A 20,903-nucleotide genomic window follows, 5' to 3' on the forward strand; every position below is an offset into this window, starting at 1 on the left:
TTTTGGGGTGTTTTTTCCAAGAGCAGATGTTTGAAGGAAGTCTGTTTTATATCAATTTGCTGTATTGTTTTGAATGGACACAAAATGTCCATATAGTAACAGTACACTAGCAGCTGTCATTATATATCCAGCTTTATCTTTCAGTACAGTTATGGGTATATACAACATCTGTATTACTGCCAGTTAATCAGTCATTGTTACTGCCTGGTTATCAAACAAAAAATCTGGGAAGTCCAAACCATTTGCACTCCCAGTGGTGCAGATCCCTCTCAATTTTTAGATCAGGCTATTATGTCCCATATTTTGAAATACTCAGAAAGCTCTCAGTTGTTGTTTTTTCTTAGGGAAAAAAAAAAAAAAGAGATAATTTTTTACTGAATTTCCTCTGACTTCTGGAAATGTCTGTTTCATACTAGCTATGCTAAGACAACTGGTATTAGAATAATCACTTCAGTACCAACTTAGTATTTACGTTGTATAAAACCCGTCACATGGTATCTATGCATATAGCTATGAACGTTGATCATCAAGACAGAGGAATTTAATTCTCTCATCTGCTGAACCATATAGAAAAATATCATGTTCAGATAAGGCATACAACAGAACTTTCAATTCATTAGCCTTATTTAGTAAAACACAGCGGCAAGACAATGTTCAGTTTTGTTCTCATTTATCTGGCACAAAATCACCACATCGCATTGCTCTTTAAGAACAAGACCATACAAAATTTACAGGTCAAAAATCAACATAAGAAACTCACCTGCAAACCAAGAAGGATTTCACTGCAATGGAAGTATATTTTAAAATGATATTTCTCACAGTTTGGGACTGAATATTATCATTAACAGAGGAAAGCTAAAAGCTCTTTTTTTTCAAACAACATTTTGTCATTATATGTAGGTATGACTGAATACGCAGGGTTGATAGCTCTTTATCACAGAACAGGTTCAAGCATGCATCACATTAATTCCAGCTTCTCCAACATGGCTCCAAACATCTGTCCCTTTCCCAACATCTAACAACGTAAGGTTTAGCTTCCATTCTTACTGAGTCATTAGTCTCTCTGTGGATACTGGAAATAAAGGCAATCGTGTATGGCTAATTGTGGCAGATATCAGATGACAAAATCAGTATGCCCCAGTGGGAACTTAAAGGCGAGAAGAGAAATGGAGGGCTTCAGACTACGAACCTGTCAGTGGGAATCAACAGGGCATTTCAAAATGAGAGATTACATTTCACTGACAAAGGGTACCTTTGCCACAGGAAAACAATCAGATGTTAGCTGTTCTTCTATAAATACATTCCGCATTTCATTTATAAAAAGAAAATTCAATTTTGACATCCAGGGATAGAAAAGTACTTCCTGTTGATCTCACAGTATACTACTAAAGTCATGCCCTGATTTAAAATTCTCTAATGAAATAACAAAGGCATGTTTACTATCACTAGACAAACAAACAAGAAAAATTCCTTGGCTTTGTCTTCACTGAGATACTGCTGTGTACCAAATTTTGCTGGGAGCAACGAAACGTGCATTGTGTCGAGTTGTTTGATCTCCCCTGAATACCACTGCTTTTAGTATATGAAGCCTGAAAGATGAGTGATAGGGAAGATAGAAAAACGAGAATAGATGGAACATTGTACTTTTCTGACCTTCTACTGTCTGATGACCAGAGGACAGAGGGTTTGTAGAGAACACTATGGTTATATATAATGTATGTGAATTTCTGAAGAAGAGTTCCTTCTTGAAAGACACTATAATGGCTGCACGTTCACTCATACCATTTACAGGTGGCTTTGGACAGTTAATAACGACAAGCATCCTGAAGAAACAAGCACCAAAGAGCTAAACTGAATTTGAACAGAGTTCAGAAAGCACAATGCTTTTAGGCCAGCAGCTACACTCTGCATCACCAAGTCTTCCCAAATAAGGTCAAAATAATCTTCATGTGATTTGCCCTTAGATTCAGCTCCAGTCATGTTAGTATGGGTGAGAGTCCATTTCAAATGCTTTATTGAAAAATCTTTCTCTAAGCATCTAGCCTATCTAACTCTTCCAAATGGCACCAAAAAATTAGAGGCATGTCCAATTTCTATCAGGTTACAGGGATAGCTAAAACCACTGTTGGATGTGAAGAAATAAAACTGGATTTTATTTTTTTTTCCTACCAATACATACCCCTAAAGATCAAATGTGAAAGATTTGAAGGAGTCTACAGAGGTAGCAGTTTGAACCTCTCCCACTAACTGGCTGCCAAACTCTCCCAGACTAAATAACATGCAGCAAAACAACATAGGTGAATTTGGTCAATACTTTCCTTTCAACATTCTCCTTTACACAGAAACACAAAGACTGTAAGGTTTCCAAATTCTTCACAACCTAAACTCATCTTAAGTTATTTATAAAGTCAGTCACATTTGCACAAAGCCCACCTTCTTATAAGGAAATTGTCATTGTGATAAAGCCCATTTTAATCAGAACACTTCAGCCCACCACATGCAGGGATATAGCCCAAAGCTGGTCCTGAAATGAAAGTAAACCATCCTCCTAACTTACCGGAGCACTGATGCATTATTTTAGGACTACCCTAAATGACTGCATAAATAAGAATTAGACTTAAACCTCTTTTTTTTTTTTTCTCATTCCTAGCTAGCTCCTTTTTTGTTTTTCAGTTTTCCCCCTCTTCCTTCCGTATGTGTGTTCATGTGTGTTTGGCTATTATAAGTACTTTTTCAATACTGACGTTACTCCTCAAAATTCATTTCAGAGGGATGACTTTTATGGCTCCCATGATTCTTAAGCTGCCTACAGTATTTGTAACTCACAGAATCAGAAACTAACACACAGACAGTGTAGCTTTTCATACAAAGGCACAATAGGAATGAATGTATTAACCTCTGTGGTGCATGGAATGTGTCAGCTTACACACTGGCAGCTATTTCTGTGAAACTCAGCTAACTTCCGCTGGCTGTGTAAAAATGAAAAAAAAAAAAATCTTCCCCAGCATTATGTCCCACGCTCTCATGTGCTGGCCAAACAACTGAAATATCTAATGTTCTACAGAGTCTACTTCATACTGATGCTGGCCAAACTGAGTTTGAGAATGCATTTTACACACACTGTTTATAAATGCTGAGCATTTCCTAGCAGGTATAAAGCTCTCTGTTGCATGTGACTTGGCAAATAATCATGAGCAGGGAAACAAATTAGCAATGGAGAGCATGTGTTTTTTTGTTTTCTTTTCTTACAAAAGAGCGTCAATCAGGATTGTGCAGAACTAGAGATGATTTGGAACTTGATTTAATTTTAATCCTAAATTTTACCTAGGTTTATCCTACCAGCAAAGTAAATGTGTGGACACGGACATCAAATTTTCTTAATTCCAACAATTTGATGAGGGTTGGGGGGCTGATCAGGAACAGCTGAGGAACATCTGCACCACTAAGACCCATGGACAGCACCCTAAAATCTCCAAAATTTAGAATGATATTGGGAGTTTTGAATCCCATACATCTAGCCAGCAGGCATACTCTTTAACATAGCTCAAAAAAAGATTCTTTCGTGCCCTTCCACCTGTTTTATAATTGCCTACGTTAAATTAGTATAATCACTAGTTATCTGCGCTACAGCAGTGACTAATATGTGCTGCGTCCCATGAAACACGTCAGGAGGGGCCAGTTGTTGCACTTAAAGGCTTACAGCCTAAAAGGCCATAATCACGTTAAGTGACTTTTAAGCAGTTTATAAGTGCTTGTCAGGACAGAGCTTTTCTGTGGTACGGCGTGAGTCTACAACCCAGCAGCCTGCACAGCCTGCCTTAGAAAGTCTGATGGAAGGGGCCAACTAACACACCGGCTTGCTAAAATCTGACGTGCCAACCTACCCGTGGTTAGATTGGCGATACAAATACAGAAAGGTAACGAAAAGTTCCCTAAAGGTATGAGGAAAACAAACACAGACTGACAATTATTTCGCTTCAGATGCCAATTTTGTTTGGAGAGCGCGGACCAACAAACCCGCTCACGCCACTGTGCGCCGAGGGAAGCGAAGAACCGCTTACCGCATGTGGGGAACCTGCAGCTCTGCCACCTGCTGCCGGACTTACCTGCAGTTGGAGCGGGCCTAAGCCCGGCGTTGCTGCAGCAGCAGCTGCCATGGTAGTCGGGATCAGCTGAACGGGGTAGGGGTCACCTAAGTAAGAGAATAATAGAGGCGTCAGCACCTTTTATCTGCTCTCCACCTGCAAATTAAAGTCCTGCATTCACTCCTTCCAAAAGCCTTCTTTTGTGTGCCTTGTTGAGGCCTAATGAAAAGCTCTATTGTGCAGCCTTTTACTAACACTCTTTTCACAATTCTGGCTGAGAGAGGAATGTGAATAAAAGGCACAAGCAATTAAGGCGGAAACCTCATCCTTTTTCATGATGTATTTAGGGAAATGGAAAAAAAAGTGCACATTGATCAGAAGGCTGCACTTCAAAAAAAAAAGAAAAAGAAAAAAAAGAAGGAAGAAAGAAAGAAGATGGAGGTGCAGGACAAGAAAAGGAAAACAGTACAACCTTGATAAGATCACAGCATTAGAAGGGGACAAATTTACAAGCTTGTCTGTAACATGGAGTTAACCAAACTCTGGTCACTGTTAGTAAACCGAGCCTCACACAGATCAGGAGTGGCACTCCCCTCACTACCGGGTTTTCTTTTGTGTGAGAAAAAAGCCTTGCTTTGCACTTTCAGGGTTTGAGCCTGTAACAGGAAGAAGCATGTGGAGTACATCAGAGACAAGCCTGTGATATCCCCACACCAACTCCACCTCATGACTTGTGATTCAGTTTTGCTTTTGAGTGAAAACTGTTTTAGCTTTAGTAAGGGTTTTGCTGTACAGAGCAAGATAAAGGGAGCTAGTAAAAGCTTAAGCAAAAGTTGCAGGCATTTATAAAGGAATATCACCTGAGGTGGCAAAAATTAAGATGGAGACAGGCAAGTTTTAATGTTATGAAGCATTCACTACTTATTTATCCCATTTGTTAAAATAAACTTCATGCTAACTCCCCAACAAATCTGTTAATAAAACTGTTAAAAAAGTAAAACACACACACACAAAATGCTACATGCATCATATTGCTTCTCCAAATGATAAAATGTTTAAGTACTTTTCACTCAAACAAGGATCACCAGATCCTTGATTTCTGTTTGTCCCCATGTTCTGGTAGCATGCATGACTTCTGTAGCATTAAAAAAGTCACTTCAAAAGAGACTACAGAAAAGTGAAGATGTTTTATCAAGAAAATCTAGCTAAATATTTCAATACATTTTATTAGAGAGAGAGATTAAAACTTTTCCTCCTTTATTGTACTTTTTAAAAGTGAACTGGGGAAAAAGACAAATTAAGAAGGCAATGCAAGCTGTTCTGTACAATCATTAGCTATTACTGAATTAAAGTTATAATGGTATCAAACCTAAGTTACAGGACACAGAAAACAAAGGCAAAGAAATACACCTCGTGTTTTTAAAATGTTAGAAATAAGCCATGTTGGCGTATACTAGTTCAGGAAAACTGCTATTGTTTATTTTTTCCCTTTTATAAGGCTATGTTCTTTACAGAGGTCTTTTCATTCGCTGATTTTGATCTCCTGTTACAAATTAAATACTTTGACTTCTAGAGATGGAGGGCCAGAAAAAAACTAGGCTGGGAAAGCATTTTAACAGATACTTAACCTCAAAGTGCATGTCTACTTATATGTGAGAACATCTTAAATAATGCTTTGCTGACTGAAGCCTCACAGTCTTTCAATGCTACCTAGTGAAGCAATGGGAATCCAAAGTTTGACCCAAGCATCCTCATTCACAAAAGTCCCTGCACCAGCACCAGGCCACAGCTCTCTAATTTATTTATTTATCATTTTATTATTTTATGTATTTATTATCAATGGGCAGCAGATTCCCTGATTTGTGTTTGTTGTTGTTGTTGTTGTGGTTATTTGTTTGTTTTCCCAGAGGATGCCATTGCTTAATATTTTCTGCTTTCCTTTTGCTTTAACTGAGGTGTATACTTTCCATTTCATATCACAGATCGCATGAAAAATTTCTCTGACTTGAAATTTTCTCAGGAGTTATCCTGTGACCCAAGAAAGGGGCCTTAAATATATGAAGATGTGGAGAAGAAAGAGAGAAGAAAGATTTAACGTGAATGATGTTCAGCTGCTTCCACACCACTAGTAGCTCAAAGGCTAAGCCCAGTATCATTCTAAAAGACTCCTCTCTAGAAGAGGATGTTTTGTACAAGTACCAGCCATAAAAGAACATAAGACGATTACTTTCTCAAATGCAAAGAGAATAACACAGGAAACGATGCTCACTAGAATGTTATTTTACATTAAATTTACAGTTACAAGTTAATACATATTAAAACATACAAATTAAAAGATTAACTACTCCATGTGTAGTCCCATGTTCCCCATTTCTCTATACACATGTATAAGCCTCAGCCCAGTCTCCCACAACCTCATGCACAATTAATCAATCTCACTATTTTCAGCTCCCTAAACAGCCAGGCGGATTCTCATACCCTATCTGTTGCACTAATTCCTATTTTTTGTGATTCATTTCATAGTTATATCTGGTAGGCACTCATAAGATAAGATATATTGAAGTCCCCATGGTCATGCACATACAGTCACAACCACTGAATTTGGTGGCTTACGGGAATGCCTCCCTAGGCATCCTTAGCAATGGACTCCTAAGGGACAAGTCTAGAAAGCAAGTCCAGGAGCCTACAACACCAATACATGCTAATGTAGTTTTTCAGAGGTGTAATTCTAGGCAAAAACCTTAAATTCATCCTAAAAACTGATTTTAACTGTGTAGAACTAGGCTCTCCTGTCTACTAGGTAAGTTGTTTGTTAGTTCACTCTTCAATGGGTTTTGCATATTTCTGGCACTCCAAAATGTTTTTAATGAACAAAAATATAAATCAAATCTGAAAGGCTTCTGTAGTCCATCATGAATCTTTGCATCGTTACGCTTTGGGAACACCCTCTGCTATCTCATGCTTAACTTAGGGGTTTAGCATTTCTTCTTATGAAGAAAAATACACCCTGCCTGTGCTCCACATCTTTCACAAGTGCTATTTAAGCACAGTACATCCCTGTCACTGCTCCCACAGTACAGACACAGCAGCAGCAGCGATGGAGTTGGAAGAATGCACAATGACGAGCAGAGGCACCATCGGGGTTAGTGCTCCACTGTTCTTGCCCGCTACAAACATCTAACAAAAGATCACCTCTGTCTGGAGGAGCTCACCGTCCACAGGAGACAAAGCACAGAAGAGAGGAATATGCTATGCCTCATCCAAGGTCATGCAACTGCCCGGTGGAAAACCCACAGACAACTCCTGAGCCAGTGCCCTTCCAAGGGAAGGTTCCAGGTCCTATGTGAACGTGGAGGAGCACTCATATACTCACATCGCATAACGCAGGAGCAACTACTACCTCTCAAAGTACTAACAAAGGTTTCAAGTCTCCTCTGATAAATATGTATCTACTCACTCTTTGCTACTACTCTAGAATGTGGTATCTCTTTCTACTGTCCTTAATTTTTTTTCCCATATTAGACAAGGTTTTTTCTCGGCAGTTTTAGTTAATTCTGAAGTCTGGGAAATGTGTTTCATAACTATTTTGTTAATACTTCAGTAAATATCTTATTTTTAGATGTAAAAAGTCACTTTTTTTTTTTTTTTCCCAAGCTCTGGGAATATGTCGGGAATGTGAAGCAAGATACACAGTTATTAGAAATACCTATTTCCCAAGTTATTCACAAGCTTCTATCACTGAAAAGATCAATAAATTCTCAAACAATTATATTACATTTCAACTCACAAAATTCGCTGTTAATCCACTAATGCACACAGGCAGGAGTGTACCTCTCTGAATCTTTCAGCTATCAAAAGAAACATTTTGTGCATTTCTTTCATGTTCCATCTCTTATTCTGAGTGGCCTTTTCTTATAAAATAAGCATCAGAGAGTTTTGTTGCTGTTGTTTTTTCTTTAGCACAATATATGGTAAAATCTGGAGCAGGTCAAAGGCTGGGATTTTTATTGCAAGAACATGATAAAAATTATTTCATTAGCTGACAAATTCTTCTGTTATACATAGTCATTCCCCAGCTACCCTGTGACTTTACTTTGAAGAACATAATTAGTCAAGACTGACTACTTGAAAAGAGCACAGAAGTAAGTTTGTGCCAGTGATAAAGCTTGTAAAGAAGTGAATGGGATATGTCAGCCTGGATGAGCTGATGGGGTGTATTGGAGGTGTTGGTGCACACTGTAAGCAAAGGAGAATGCCATGGACCAGGCATGGCTTATGGAAGGAAGAAGGCAAAGCTCAACCCTCAATTCTGGGCCAATTCTCTATTTCTCTATCCTTCTTTTGGTCCGTCTTCCGCTAACATACCCAGAACTTCTTTCCCGATAATTTATGCACTGCAACTTCTTTCAATTTCAAATCACACCTTCATCCTTGCCCAAAATAATCTTCTAAGATTTTGCTTACAAGAGCGTTTTTCACAAAGTACATTCACTTTTAAACCACTCTTTCTATGAACCCTCCCCATCATTCTCCACTGAAAACAGTCTGTGAAATTAAGCTGTGGTACAGAGCCAAGTGGACATCATGTCCCAAAACACAAAATAACAACCCTGTGCTTAGGAACTTAATTTTCAACTGACTAGCTACCAAACTCACAGATATTAAATGATTTCCACGTTTCTAGAAGTACAACAGTGGCTCTTAAACCATTTATGTGTTTTGCAAAATTTTATCAAAGGAGTTTAGTAAGTTAAGAAAATTAATTTATTTTTTTTAAAGGGAAAAGAAAACATAGGAGCTAACATTATGTGTGTAGCACCATTCACCTAAACTCACAAGGCATTTTTGTATTCCTTTTTCTGTCACTCATCTCATTTATTCTCCTTCACGGTGTAATCCCCCCTAGTGTCTTGTCTCATCTCCTGACAGGCTGTAAGCTCTTCAGAGGAGGCACAATTGTCTTACTTGCTATATAAATCAAGTTACATGCTAATGTTAAATTATAATGTTTTGACAAGATTTTTAGGTTGAACCTGATTATATGAAACAATAGAACTCTCTGATTTTTTCCTGATTTTTTTCTTCTTTAAATAAAAAAGAAACCAGAAAAGGAGAAGAAGGGTTTTATTTCCCATGGTTTTTTTGGTTAATTTGATTTTTTTTTACTTATTGTTTTCCTCCTACCTCTCTTTCAGGGACAGCAAATGAAAAAAGTTGGAGGTCATGGAAGGAGAAGAAAAAAATAAAACAGTGGAAATAAAATAACAAGTATGAAACAAAAACAAATCCTTAAAGTATAATTTCCAAAACCAGAATGCTAGTCTAAATTCCATGAAAAATACCAGAATAAATATTTCCCTATAGTAGATTCTATTCAATGAAAAGGAATCTACATTATCTTCTCCCCATGTCTGACAAGCTCCAGAAAAAGCCACAGTAATTTTACACTCAATTTATTACTTAAGTATATTTATAATGATTTATCACAGCTGATGGGTAACTGACAGGTAAGCCACTGCATCTCTTCTCACCACTCATTCATCCTCATCCTCATCCTCATCCTCATCCTCATCCTCATCCTCATCCTCATCCTCATCCTCATCCTCATCCTCATCCTCATCCTCATCCTCATCCTCATCCTCACCCTCACCCTCACCCTCACCCTCACCCTCATCCTCATCACCACTTTCCTTTTTGTTTTCTGGTGTGGTGGTGAACATGGAAGTGAGAGTAATGGGAGGTTGTGAAAGACACAGGCAGTGGTCCCCAACTTCTGGCCCTAGGCACCGGAGATTTAGACAGTTAAGAAAGTATCAAGAAGATACCACTAGTGGTTTCCAAAAGGAAATCCAAATTGCCTGACTTCCTTTGAGGATATTTCTGGACAGCACTGAGCAACTACTACCTACAAGAGGTTAGCTTATGTTGTACTGTAGAGAAACAATTCGTCCTGTAGAAGAGGTGGCTTTGGAGGGATCTAAAAGCAGCCTCCCAATTCCTACAAGGAGGTCATCAAGAAGACAGAGCCAGGCTCCTCATGGCAGTGTTTGGCCAGAGGACACGACCCAACAGACATAAATTAAATCGAGAGAGGATCACATTTTCTCCATGAGGACAGTCTGACATTGAAACAGGCTCTCAAAATAAGGTGTGCTGTCTCTATCCTTGGATATTTTCTTGCACTGACTGCATAAAGCCCTGAGAGCCTAGTCTTATCTCATATACGACTCTGCTTTGAGCAGGAAGTTGGACTACAAAGACCTCCTGAGGTCCCTTCCAACCAGAATAATCTTATGATCCTATGATTCCCAGGGTGCCCAAATATTTGTTGTTAAACCTGTTGAATACATGATGCTTATTCAAAAGGTCTGAGTACTAAGGAAAGGCAATGTATTCCCACCAAGATTTGTATGTGCTCATAGATTTAAAAATCAGGATTTTATCTGGCAGCCCAACTAGGGATAATAGTGCTAAAACATCAGGTATCTGTTATAGTCTAGAAGCTGAGCTGAAACTATCAGCCTGTTTTCACACGACCATTATTTTGCTTGCCTGTTTTGTTTTTATTAGCATTATTGTGAGAAGCCACACATAGATGTAGGGGATATGGGATTCTTTCAGTTAGAAATAGTCTTTAGTGGTGTTGTTAGTTTTCGCAGTTTCAATGCCTTCCACTGCATTTGCAGCCTTACAGAAGTGACACATTCTCACGTATGTTAGAAGGCAAAGTTGTTACCAAAAATTCCTCATTCTTGCTGGTTCTATCCACAATGCTATTATTCTTTTCTTATCCTGGGGGGGACATGAGAGTTTAGTCATATGCTCAGTCTTTTCTGAGGCATAAACAGTAGCTCTGAAAGATGACTAGCATCTTTATAAAGAAGCTACAGTATGTGGTCTGCACAACACATGGTTCCTATTTTTGTCATTCTGATAAAAGCATAGCAATGTCAATATTTTTTCTTGTGATTTGGTGATTGTCAATGACCTGTATGTCAGCTGATACAGCTGACACAGTTAAGCCAGAAATTAGCGCTTAGTCTCTTCAGAAGCCAGACACATGGACACCAAGTACAAGAAAAATTATAAGACAGTCCACATGATACTCCATTAAACAATGAAACATGTGACTAACTAAAAAACAGAAATACATCAGCAAATTTCCCTGAGGAAGTTTATGGTATTTAACTCCTAAACATTAATTTTATTGTACTGTATGAGGAACCAATTAACTGAGTTTCATTTTTATCGGACAAGGAAATACTGTTCAGAACACAGATGAACAGTAAATTCAGCACATTTTAATTGTATTAGGCTTGGCTTGTTCATCTCACACATTTTTGCCAATTTTAAAAGGTAATTAGATATTTCATCAATACTTTTGTATGCATTATTTTACTTAGAACACTTCTAGCAGCAGTGAGCTGATATGTAAGAAACATACAATGTACCTATTGTATATTCACATTTTTCCTCCCTAATTGGATATGGTTGAAATAGTGATTAAAGTGCTTTCAGAAAGCCCCATGTTGATGACATTTGACTGGGAACACAATCTGATTTGTTACAACAAATTATTCACAGGGGAGAGGAGGAATGGGCAAGGAAAAACAGTTCTTGTTTCTAAAATCTGGCATATTTCCATAAAAATAACATAGGTATAACAGCAAACAAAGGGCTACCTGGAAGTTTTCATAAGAATTTCTGAATAACCTGGAAAATATATTTGGTCTAAACCCCACTTCAAGAACATTTTGAAATACAGTATTAGCAACTATTGTTTCCTGAGAAAAAAGAACAAATCCTAAAATCCCCATATAATTCAATTTCTTGCACACCTTGGCTTAGAAAACAAAGCGTGTTGTTCTTTACCCTCCAAAGAAGAAACTATCTGGCATTGTACAGCTTCAATCATATTGAAAAACCTCAACACCAACACACTGTGCCACACTATCATAAGAGGCTAGTCAACATTTCACGTCCTTTTAAAGGGTTCATCAAATGCTTAAAAGAAGCAATGGAGTGCACTTTCCAAAATAAATCTTACTTAGCACCATTAATTGGGGGGAACCCATCTTCTTTACGAAGTTTGTGCTATTCAGAGTCTCTTAGTAGAAAAATAATTGTAAATAATGCTGTAAATATGTAACTACAGAAGAGGCAGTGAGAAGCATTCTGTCTTTGTGCATTCTGCTGCTCACACTGGGTGAAGGATAACTGATTTACCACTGTTCCCAGCTTACTTCCTTCTTCCTTTTCTGTAAATAGTTCCCCAGAAGCAGCTTCCTTTGTTTTAACAAGTTTTTATTTCTTTCCCTTTGTTATATAGGAGACAATCTTACTGTAACGTTCCACACACAAACCTACGCATATGTGCATTCATAAAAGGATCATGCTAGCTACCACTAAGGAGCAGCCTCCTCTGAGGTGGAACTAGGCATTTTTTCAAGGGCACAATAGAAAATTTCTTGTCTTCTATTGCTTACACTGTTTTTATGTTTTCAACGCACTTCACAAATATTAATTAGCTCTAAATAAATTCTAATTATTTCTAAGAGTGGCCCTAGCAGATCTGTATCATCTGGTGTGAAATCTGACTTCAGTGAAGTCAACAGCAACGGCTTCTCAGACCGCAGTAGAGCTGACATTTTGGTCACCATTGTGAAGATGCTGGGAGGTGTGTATTATCTAAAAAGTATCACAAGTGGAGCTAAACTAGTAATAGCAGTAGTAACAAATGACAGGGTTAAACACTGCTGGCTGAGAAGAAATTAGAAGGGTTAAATGACCTGAGTCAATCTGCATAGTCTAAGTGTGGGAAAAACTTTGCTGTAGTTTGGGAAATGCAATTATCTGTCTCTGTTTCAACATCAGCTGAAATGGAAGGAGCTCACCTGCTGGTAAAAAACAATCTATTAATATACATAGGATACTGGGGTTAACTCTTAACAACTGCACATGGCAGAAGTCACTTAGTCAATACCCCACTTTGAAACATCAACATCAAAGACATTTCTGTTCTACATATATAATACTATGATATATATAGTATTAATGTATACTAATACTAAGAATACACTAATAATTAGCTAATAATGTATTATTAATACTATGTTATATATACTATATGTTATGTATAGTATTAATATTTACTAGATAAATATAAATATAAAAATATTAGACATTGTGTTAATAATAATATACAAAGAGGCTTGCATAAAAATTAAAATACTTAAATTCTGAATAGCACACAGTGATTAGATATGTAGCAAATAGGTAGGTAACTAGTATTTTTCTTGCTAATCACAAACAAAATAGACACATCACATACTTCCAACTTATTTTTCCTCACATGAAAAAATTATTTGGTTGTAAATAATAACATTTAATACTTTACACAACCAAGCAATTGCACCTAGGTGTGGAGGTCAAGAATCAATTGAAACCACAGACCATGAATCTTTTTCTTAAATAGAAATGTAATCCTAATAGAAATTCCTCCCTTTTTCTCTGCCAACTTTACCACTACACAATATGCCACAAAGAAAAAAGGGGAAGTGTCAACTTGTGTAAATTGTCTCTTACGTAATGCAAACCATCTGCTTAAAAAACAAAACAAAATGAAAAACCAAGCCACTCCCAAGCATGACCTGCTATGGAGAAAAAGAAAGAAAAGGAAATTTACTACATTGAATTGAAAGCCAAAGACCATAACCTGCCATGTAACCATGGAGAAAACATTTACCCATCTCCTCCCTGTATTTACCTAATGTTGCAAAATATTTTGAAAAGTATAAGTGAATAATTTGCTGTGTATATATTAGAGATTGATATTATTGTATTCTCTTCAGTATTTCAAGCTTCTAGAATATTTCCATTCAGATAGGAACCTAAGCAGATAAACCTCTCTTTTTCAATGAGAGTAGCTCTTACACAATGACGCCACCATTGAATCAGAAGATCCCTGAGTCAGGGAGACATCCCTGAGTCCAGAGACAGCTGGAATCTGTCAAAGTACACAGGTACAAAGTATCAGTATACTCTTCCTCTGTTCTTCTATTCTTCTTTAGGTGTTAGTCATTACAGGAATCTAAATGGACCCCTGCTATGACCTGCTATGGCTATTTTTGTGTTATTTACAGTCTCACCTTCAAAAAAGGAAGTATTTGTAGAGAAAACAGTACCCCTCCTTTCCACTGTCTCTGGTTAAGTCATTACTCAATTGGGAAACACTGGCTGAGGAATCCTACCACATACACTCTCTAAAAGCACTGGAAGACATACATCTGACCCTCTTTTCCTCTAACATGGACAGGTGAACCAAGAAGTATTGAATAAATTAATTTGGTTTCATTATCTAAGCTGAACGAGACAAAAATAGCAGTATAAATAGGTATTCATCCTTTTTTCTCTTTCACAAACGTCAAGGCTTGATCACACATTCTCTTCCAGCTGCAGCTGTGCTGGATGAAGAGGCCACCATCTCCAACCACAGTCCCCTGCCAAAGGTTACCACTGTGACCAAGCTGCTTGCTTAATCACTTCCCAACATGTTTCCATCAAAATGAGCCAGCTTAGTTTAAGCAATTTTAACAGAATTTTAACTGCTATCCCAGTTTGGACAGGAGTTAGGGAGTGCTTAACCAAGAAGCTTGGCCAGTATGCCAGAAGTTAGAGGCACAGTGATGAGCAGCAGGAGGCGGTAAACTCTTTAGCCACGTGGCTTGCAGACAGAAGATGGCAGGTAACCCCGCCATGAGGTTTGACACATAGCACAACCAACTAGAGAGCTGGAGCGTCTTAGACGACATGCTGCTTAATTTGAGATACTCTTTTGGAGGTCTCATTTTACAAATGGACAGGGCACATAACAGTATAAATACTACGTCCCTTTCAAGATGTCCTCAACCCGATACCCATAATCAAGGTACTCAATGTCAGAAATTATTTATGAAAATATACATTATTTATCATGGCAATCTCCCCTTCCTTTTCCCCCAAATTTTCAAATCTCCCTTATATTGAGAAACACCATCTGGATTTCTCTAAGAACTGATTTTCATGGCTATTAGTTATTTGTGACTGGAACTGAATTGTCCCATGCAGATTTTAGTGTTCCTATGTGCAGGTTGTTAATGTTATTAAATAACAGAATCTCACTAGACAATTCCTATCAATCAACCACACAAGATAATTTTGAAAATCTATCAGTCCAGAAAAAAGGACAGATTTTCCAAAAGGCCTGTGAAGATGAAAGAGAGTCAGGTTATGCACTATGCACCTTATGCATTTTCATAAGGTACATGCAGCAAAACACACAATTGCAGTCAGCTAAAGATGCAGGTAGTGGGATCTTCAGAAGTACATAAGAAGGCTTTGTTTCCAAAAGTGAACTTAGTGAAAGTCAGGCATTTAATATGCTGAGAAGCTGAGCAAATCAATCTGCTCTAAGTTCTCTGATGCAGTGCTATACTGGTATCCACTTTATCTCATTTCAGGCTAGCATTGGTGACTGTACTGAAGTTCATAGTATAAATATTTGCTAAATATCCTTTAGATTTAGATCCTAGTGCCTTTTCAAATGAAGATGTAGTCTCATAAATCATTCAGGTACTTCAGAAAATTTTATCCAAACCTCTTTGGTTTACAATCTACCACATCTTTGCCAAGAGGCCTGATAAACAGAAGGGCAAACAGAGAAGTGGGAGAAATGTTTTAATGGCCTGTCAAAAACATTACTTGATGTGAACATGTTATAGTTTTAAGGCAGCTACTTTTTTTTTCATTGCTACAAGCTTTCTAGGTGTAGCTAAATCCGTATATGCTTTTGTTTACACTAAACTGTGAGTGAAAAGAAAAAATCCTTTGGACTACTTATCACTTTTCCTCAGCTTCTCAGTCAAATTCAGTCAAACATGCCAGGGAATCACCAAACACAGAGCTGTCTTTTTCCACTGGCTTCTGCTCAGTCCTAGACCTTGGCATCCTGTTAATTCCAAGCCTTACTGCCAGGAGCAGCAGCCACTTTGCTCTTTTTCATTTTCAAGGTTACACAAACATGTGATGTCATATGTACTTCATGGATGTGAGGTACTATATAAATGTCTTACAGTTAATGCACATGCAGTAAAAGGAAGGAAAAAAAACACCTCAACTCTTTCTATCCAAATCAGACTTCATTAACATGGAAGTGACTTGATCTGCCAGATATATCTAATAGGTGCCTTTCTTGACCTTTTCCAGGCCTACAGTTATGTTAGCATCATATCCAATGTGGCTTTCAGTTAAACATTCTGTAATGTGAATCACTGCTTCTTCCTTTTGAGAAAGAACGAGTGTGAAATCACTGGAAGAACTGAATGAGCCTATGCTTTGGCAGTGTAGCTGCTGAGGGATGTGAAGTGTTTTGAACGGTAATTTTCAGTAGTGGTCCCAGACTATAAAATATTAGGAAAACGCAGTTGTGGCCAAGCAACTCAAGTTCTCATTCAAGTACTGTATCTACAATGTTATGGGAACTGAAAGAAATCTCAAATTGTGGGCTAAGCAAGTTTAACTAAAGGAATCTTTTTACATTCTAATTTTGTGAAACTACTGCAGTGGCAAGTGCTGAGTAACTCAAAATAACCGATGAATTCATGGGTTAGTCAATGATGCAGATGGATACACTAACATGGACATAATAAAGCTAAGCACACACACTAGCGACAGAGAACAGTAGAGCAAGCAAATCCCAGATAACTCAGTAGGAGACCGATGTCAGAAGAGTTATACAAGCACAAATGCATGAAAATGAGACTATGAAATTCATCCTTTAGCTAAGTCTATTCATGGAAATGGAGATCCTCAGTTAATCTTTAACTTGTACTTGTTACCGTCTTGCAGACAGGAACATGAAATCCTATAGAAGGCTTAAATAAAATTTCCACCCCAAAAAACTGGGAGAGTGTAGAGAACAATACAAATCTCTCAAAGATTAAAAAAGTAGATGCTGTATTTTTTAGTGTTAGGCTCTCATAAATATAGTGTTAGTCCATCAAACTGAAAGGCATATGCTATCTTTGATCTCTGTGCAGAACCCCTGTTGAGATTAATGTGAGTTCTGTGTGAAGAATGAGACTAGAATAGGCCCTCAGTTCACAAATAGTAAGCAGGCTGCTTCAGGAAAAAAATGTGTTTTCTTACAGCAGTGTTGAAATTTATTGGGAAGTTTCAAATATCTTCTCTTCAGATCTACGTATGTTTGTGTGGTCATGAGCATTCACTTGTCAAAAAGATCTGTCAGAAAGAAGGTGCACAAATCTACTTCTTGTGTGAAATGTTTTGCTGTTACATTGAAACACATACTTATCTGACAAGCTTCTCTCATACAACACTGATTACTCCTGCCTTTTAAACTCATCTGGGCTAGAGAGGTGACACTTTTATACAGATTGGCATGAAAATGTGCCCTATACCCACTTCCAGCTAAAAAAGTCTACAGGACTTACTGCATCCCGCTTTGTAGCTGAAACCAGGAGGAAGAAGGAATCCTTGCTGAGCAGCTGCTGCTAGGGTTCGTTGGTCTGGAGGGAATACGGGAATCATTAATGGAGGCAGCTGACCCTGGACCTGCTGAACAGGAGAGGGAGAATCAAACGTGGAATTTTTTCTAGGGGAAAATGTTTGCTTACATGCTTTCTCTCACTTCTACTCTGTGAGGTCAGGTTTGAATATGCTCCTCCATAATATTCCAGTAGCATCAACTATTCAGCCTCATCTTAATTATCAAAACACTTCATATGAATCACATTAACCCAAAATAAATCAAAAGATTGCACTGACGCATACCTATATTCCAAGTAATTATTCCCCCCACAGTCCATAAACCTCAGCTCTATTTGACTACAGGGTGGGCTCTTCTTCTCTTCTATCACATTGTGCAACAGTATCTTTGTCTCAAATAGTAGCTTTCATCCTGACTGAGCCCAAACACAAAGATACAAATACACAGAAGTACAAATGTGTGCAAAAGTAATTTACAGCACAGTCAGTACTATTTTTCTGCCCATATATGTGAATTTATATGTACACGTGAAAAGACAAAGTCTCTGAGATGTTAAGAAAAAAGCTGAGACACTTTATTCACAAATATAACACTGCTATGTCTAAAGTGCTAGCTGTTCAACTTTGCACAGCAACCGTATACAACCATGGAAGCCAGGAAATGGAAAATATTATATTGTAAGTGGATACTGCAAAAGACTTAAGACATGCAGAAATTAGTCATCAAAACTGGAGGTTTGCCATGGCACAGCATCTAATACCATTGCTTTTACCAAGTTTTGCCAGAGGTTTTAATTAGTAGAACTGGACAACATCTTTGTACTTCATGCAGACGAGAAACAGAAAGTTCGCTAGATTAAACAATTAAATGGCTAGTTTTAATTAAAAAAAAAAAACACACAAACAAAACACCACCATACTGACAAGTAAAACTTTATTTTCTGGAGATCAGTCAGTAGAGAATGACTCATATTTTAAGAGAGGTCATCTTAGATTTGTAATTGCACTTTAAAGCTGAAGCATTGGAAATATAGATCCATTACCACAGATTAAAAAAAAAAAAAAAAAAAAGTTTGTGGTCTGTAGCCTTAAGAAACAAGGAGAATTAGGGTGTTGGTAGATAAGTATTTTTAGCCAGAGGCATAAGAAGGTATTACTCCTTCCATTATTGCCTGCGTAGCAGAACTGGCAAAAGAGAATCTGTGTCAGCTCTTTGGCTGCCACAGCTCAGAGTACAGCATCTTAATTTAATTTTATTTTCATTTGATCTCCTGAAGATCCAGGAGATGTCTCAGTTCACCCAACACTGCTACAAAGCAGAAGAGTGATACGAAACTTGGGATGGTAACCTCTTAATTTATGCCAGGATCTGTCAACACCTATATGTGTGCTGCCTGTATCTTTATAGTCTGAAACAATTTGGAAGGATGAAGTTCAAGAGTGCGGTTGACGGAAATCCTTGCAGTGGGAGATTAAGATTGGGACTGAAATTGGAGTAGATGTGGCTCCATTCACTGAACTCAATCTATTTTTTGTTACTTCTGTACTCTGCTTCCTATTCTCATCCTCTTAACTATAAGGCATATGTACTTTAACTGGACTTCAGGAGATAAAAACATTTAAAACGTGACTTCTTCTCATAATCACTCAGTCACCCTAGAACTAACTGTCCAATATTTGCCTTTTTGTCTTTTTTTTTGCCTTTTTTTTTAAAGACAAAGTAACTGTATTCTTTTAGAACAAAAATGAACAGCCGTGTGGAATTTTTGCATAGTACTCTTCTTCGGCAAAAAGCCACAGAACTTTTTTTTTAGATGGTTTCCAAGGATGAAAGTGACTTTGCCAAGCAAAGAAGCTTCAAAACAGGACTCAAAAACACTAATAGAAAGACAGATGGTTCTACTAAGAGATTTGCTGCCAAAAAAAATGTTAAAAAAAAGTGAAAAAAATGGAGTGATGTTATTGAAGCTGACTGCAAAGTTCTCTGATGACTGCAAATACTCTTGTCCCACTGCAAGTGTTAACTCTGCCTCCAGGGCTAATATAACTAAAGCACCACACACACACAAATTGTCATTGCCAAGCCCACAATGTAGCACAAGTCTGCACTTGATTCCAAGTCACTGCCAAATACACGAGCAAAACACCACACTGAAAAATTCCCGTTTAGGAAAACATTTACCAGGAAAATGCCCTTTCTTCTTAAACCTGACTGTTGCAATTCTTTTTTTTCTTTTTTTTTCAAATCACTGTTCCCCTTTGTCTCTCCACAGGGCCTTTAGATCCACTAATTTCAATGACACAAACACAGTTGTGTTAAGGAGGTAAGGACTGTAGAGTGATGAGGATGGTTTGCATGGATACAGAAATAACGCAGTCAAAACAATGTGATTTTCATTCCAGGATGGAATGTATGTAGCACCACTCAAACAGCTACACTTCATTTTCTCCTAAATACAAATAAGTGCAATTATGATTTTATTTTAATCCGATTACCTGACACAACACAATACAAATTACTCTTCACTTTTATGGCTCATTTAACTACCACATTTTAACTTTTGTATGTTTATTATTATTACCTAGAATTGCTAGGATACAACTGTTTCAAGTGGCACAGAATACAGGCCCTTCCGAGTTTTATGCAAAGGGTATTTTCCTTTTGTTGCTGTTGTTGTTGTTTTTTTAGCTATTACTACATCAATTAACAGCTCTCACAAAAGTTTTGTTTTGCTACGTTGTTTGCATACTTTCCAAAGTTTTCTCGACAATAATTTCTTCATTTCTAATTTCAATGTAATGGACTACAAACCAGAGCTATTTTCAGCCCTTCCAATTTGTTCTGCTACTGGACAAATATATGTACACAAAATACTAACACATCTTTAACAGTAAAAAAATGAATAGTCAAGATTGTCCACTTGCCAGTCTCTCTAAGTGATTGATTATCTCTTCTTAACTGTAATTGTAATTTCCTGAACGATTGTAATTTAAATCTCAATAGATTTAATGGGCTACAACCTCACCTTGTAACTTCTTACATACTTTGTCATATTAGTCTGGATGATGCAGATACGATCTCCCAAGGGCCTATTTTTTTCACTACACATATTATTGTCCCAATGTCAACTGAACACACAGTTCCCTGCTCTTTCTCTCAATTTTAATGCAATCACCACATATGTGATTAACCAGAAGTACTCTTGGGCTGCACAACAAACTGCAGATGTGTGTTATGCACAGAAAAGGAATATGACATAAAGGAAATAGCAA

General features: G+C 37.6%; 1 protein-coding gene across 16 annotated transcripts in view; it reads right to left on the reverse strand.

Annotated features, from left to right (window-relative positions):
- Nucleotides 1-20,903, reverse strand: part of SOX5 (SRY-box transcription factor 5) — a 297,930-nt gene that overhangs the window by 86,078 nt on the left and 190,949 nt on the right. For 9 of the 16 annotated variants that reach the window (XM_080561930.1, XM_080561933.1, XM_080561932.1 and 6 more), the window contains 2 exons: nt 17,576-17,699; nt 4,107-4,192 (listed from right to left, as the gene is read on the reverse strand). In XM_080561930.1, coding sequence (XP_080418056.1) covers nt 4,107-4,192; nt 17,576-17,699 — 210 coding nt within the window. The remainder of the gene's footprint in view (nt 1-4,106; nt 4,193-17,575; nt 17,700-20,903) is intronic. The other 7 variants (XM_080561931.1, XM_080561927.1, XM_080561929.1 and 4 more) reach the window with 1 other exon arrangement.

Source organism: Anser brachyrhynchus (assembly GCF_964034855.1).
Source record: "Anser brachyrhynchus genome assembly, chromosome: 1".
Classification (NCBI taxonomy): Eukaryota; Metazoa; Chordata; class Aves; order Anseriformes; family Anatidae; genus Anser; species Anser brachyrhynchus.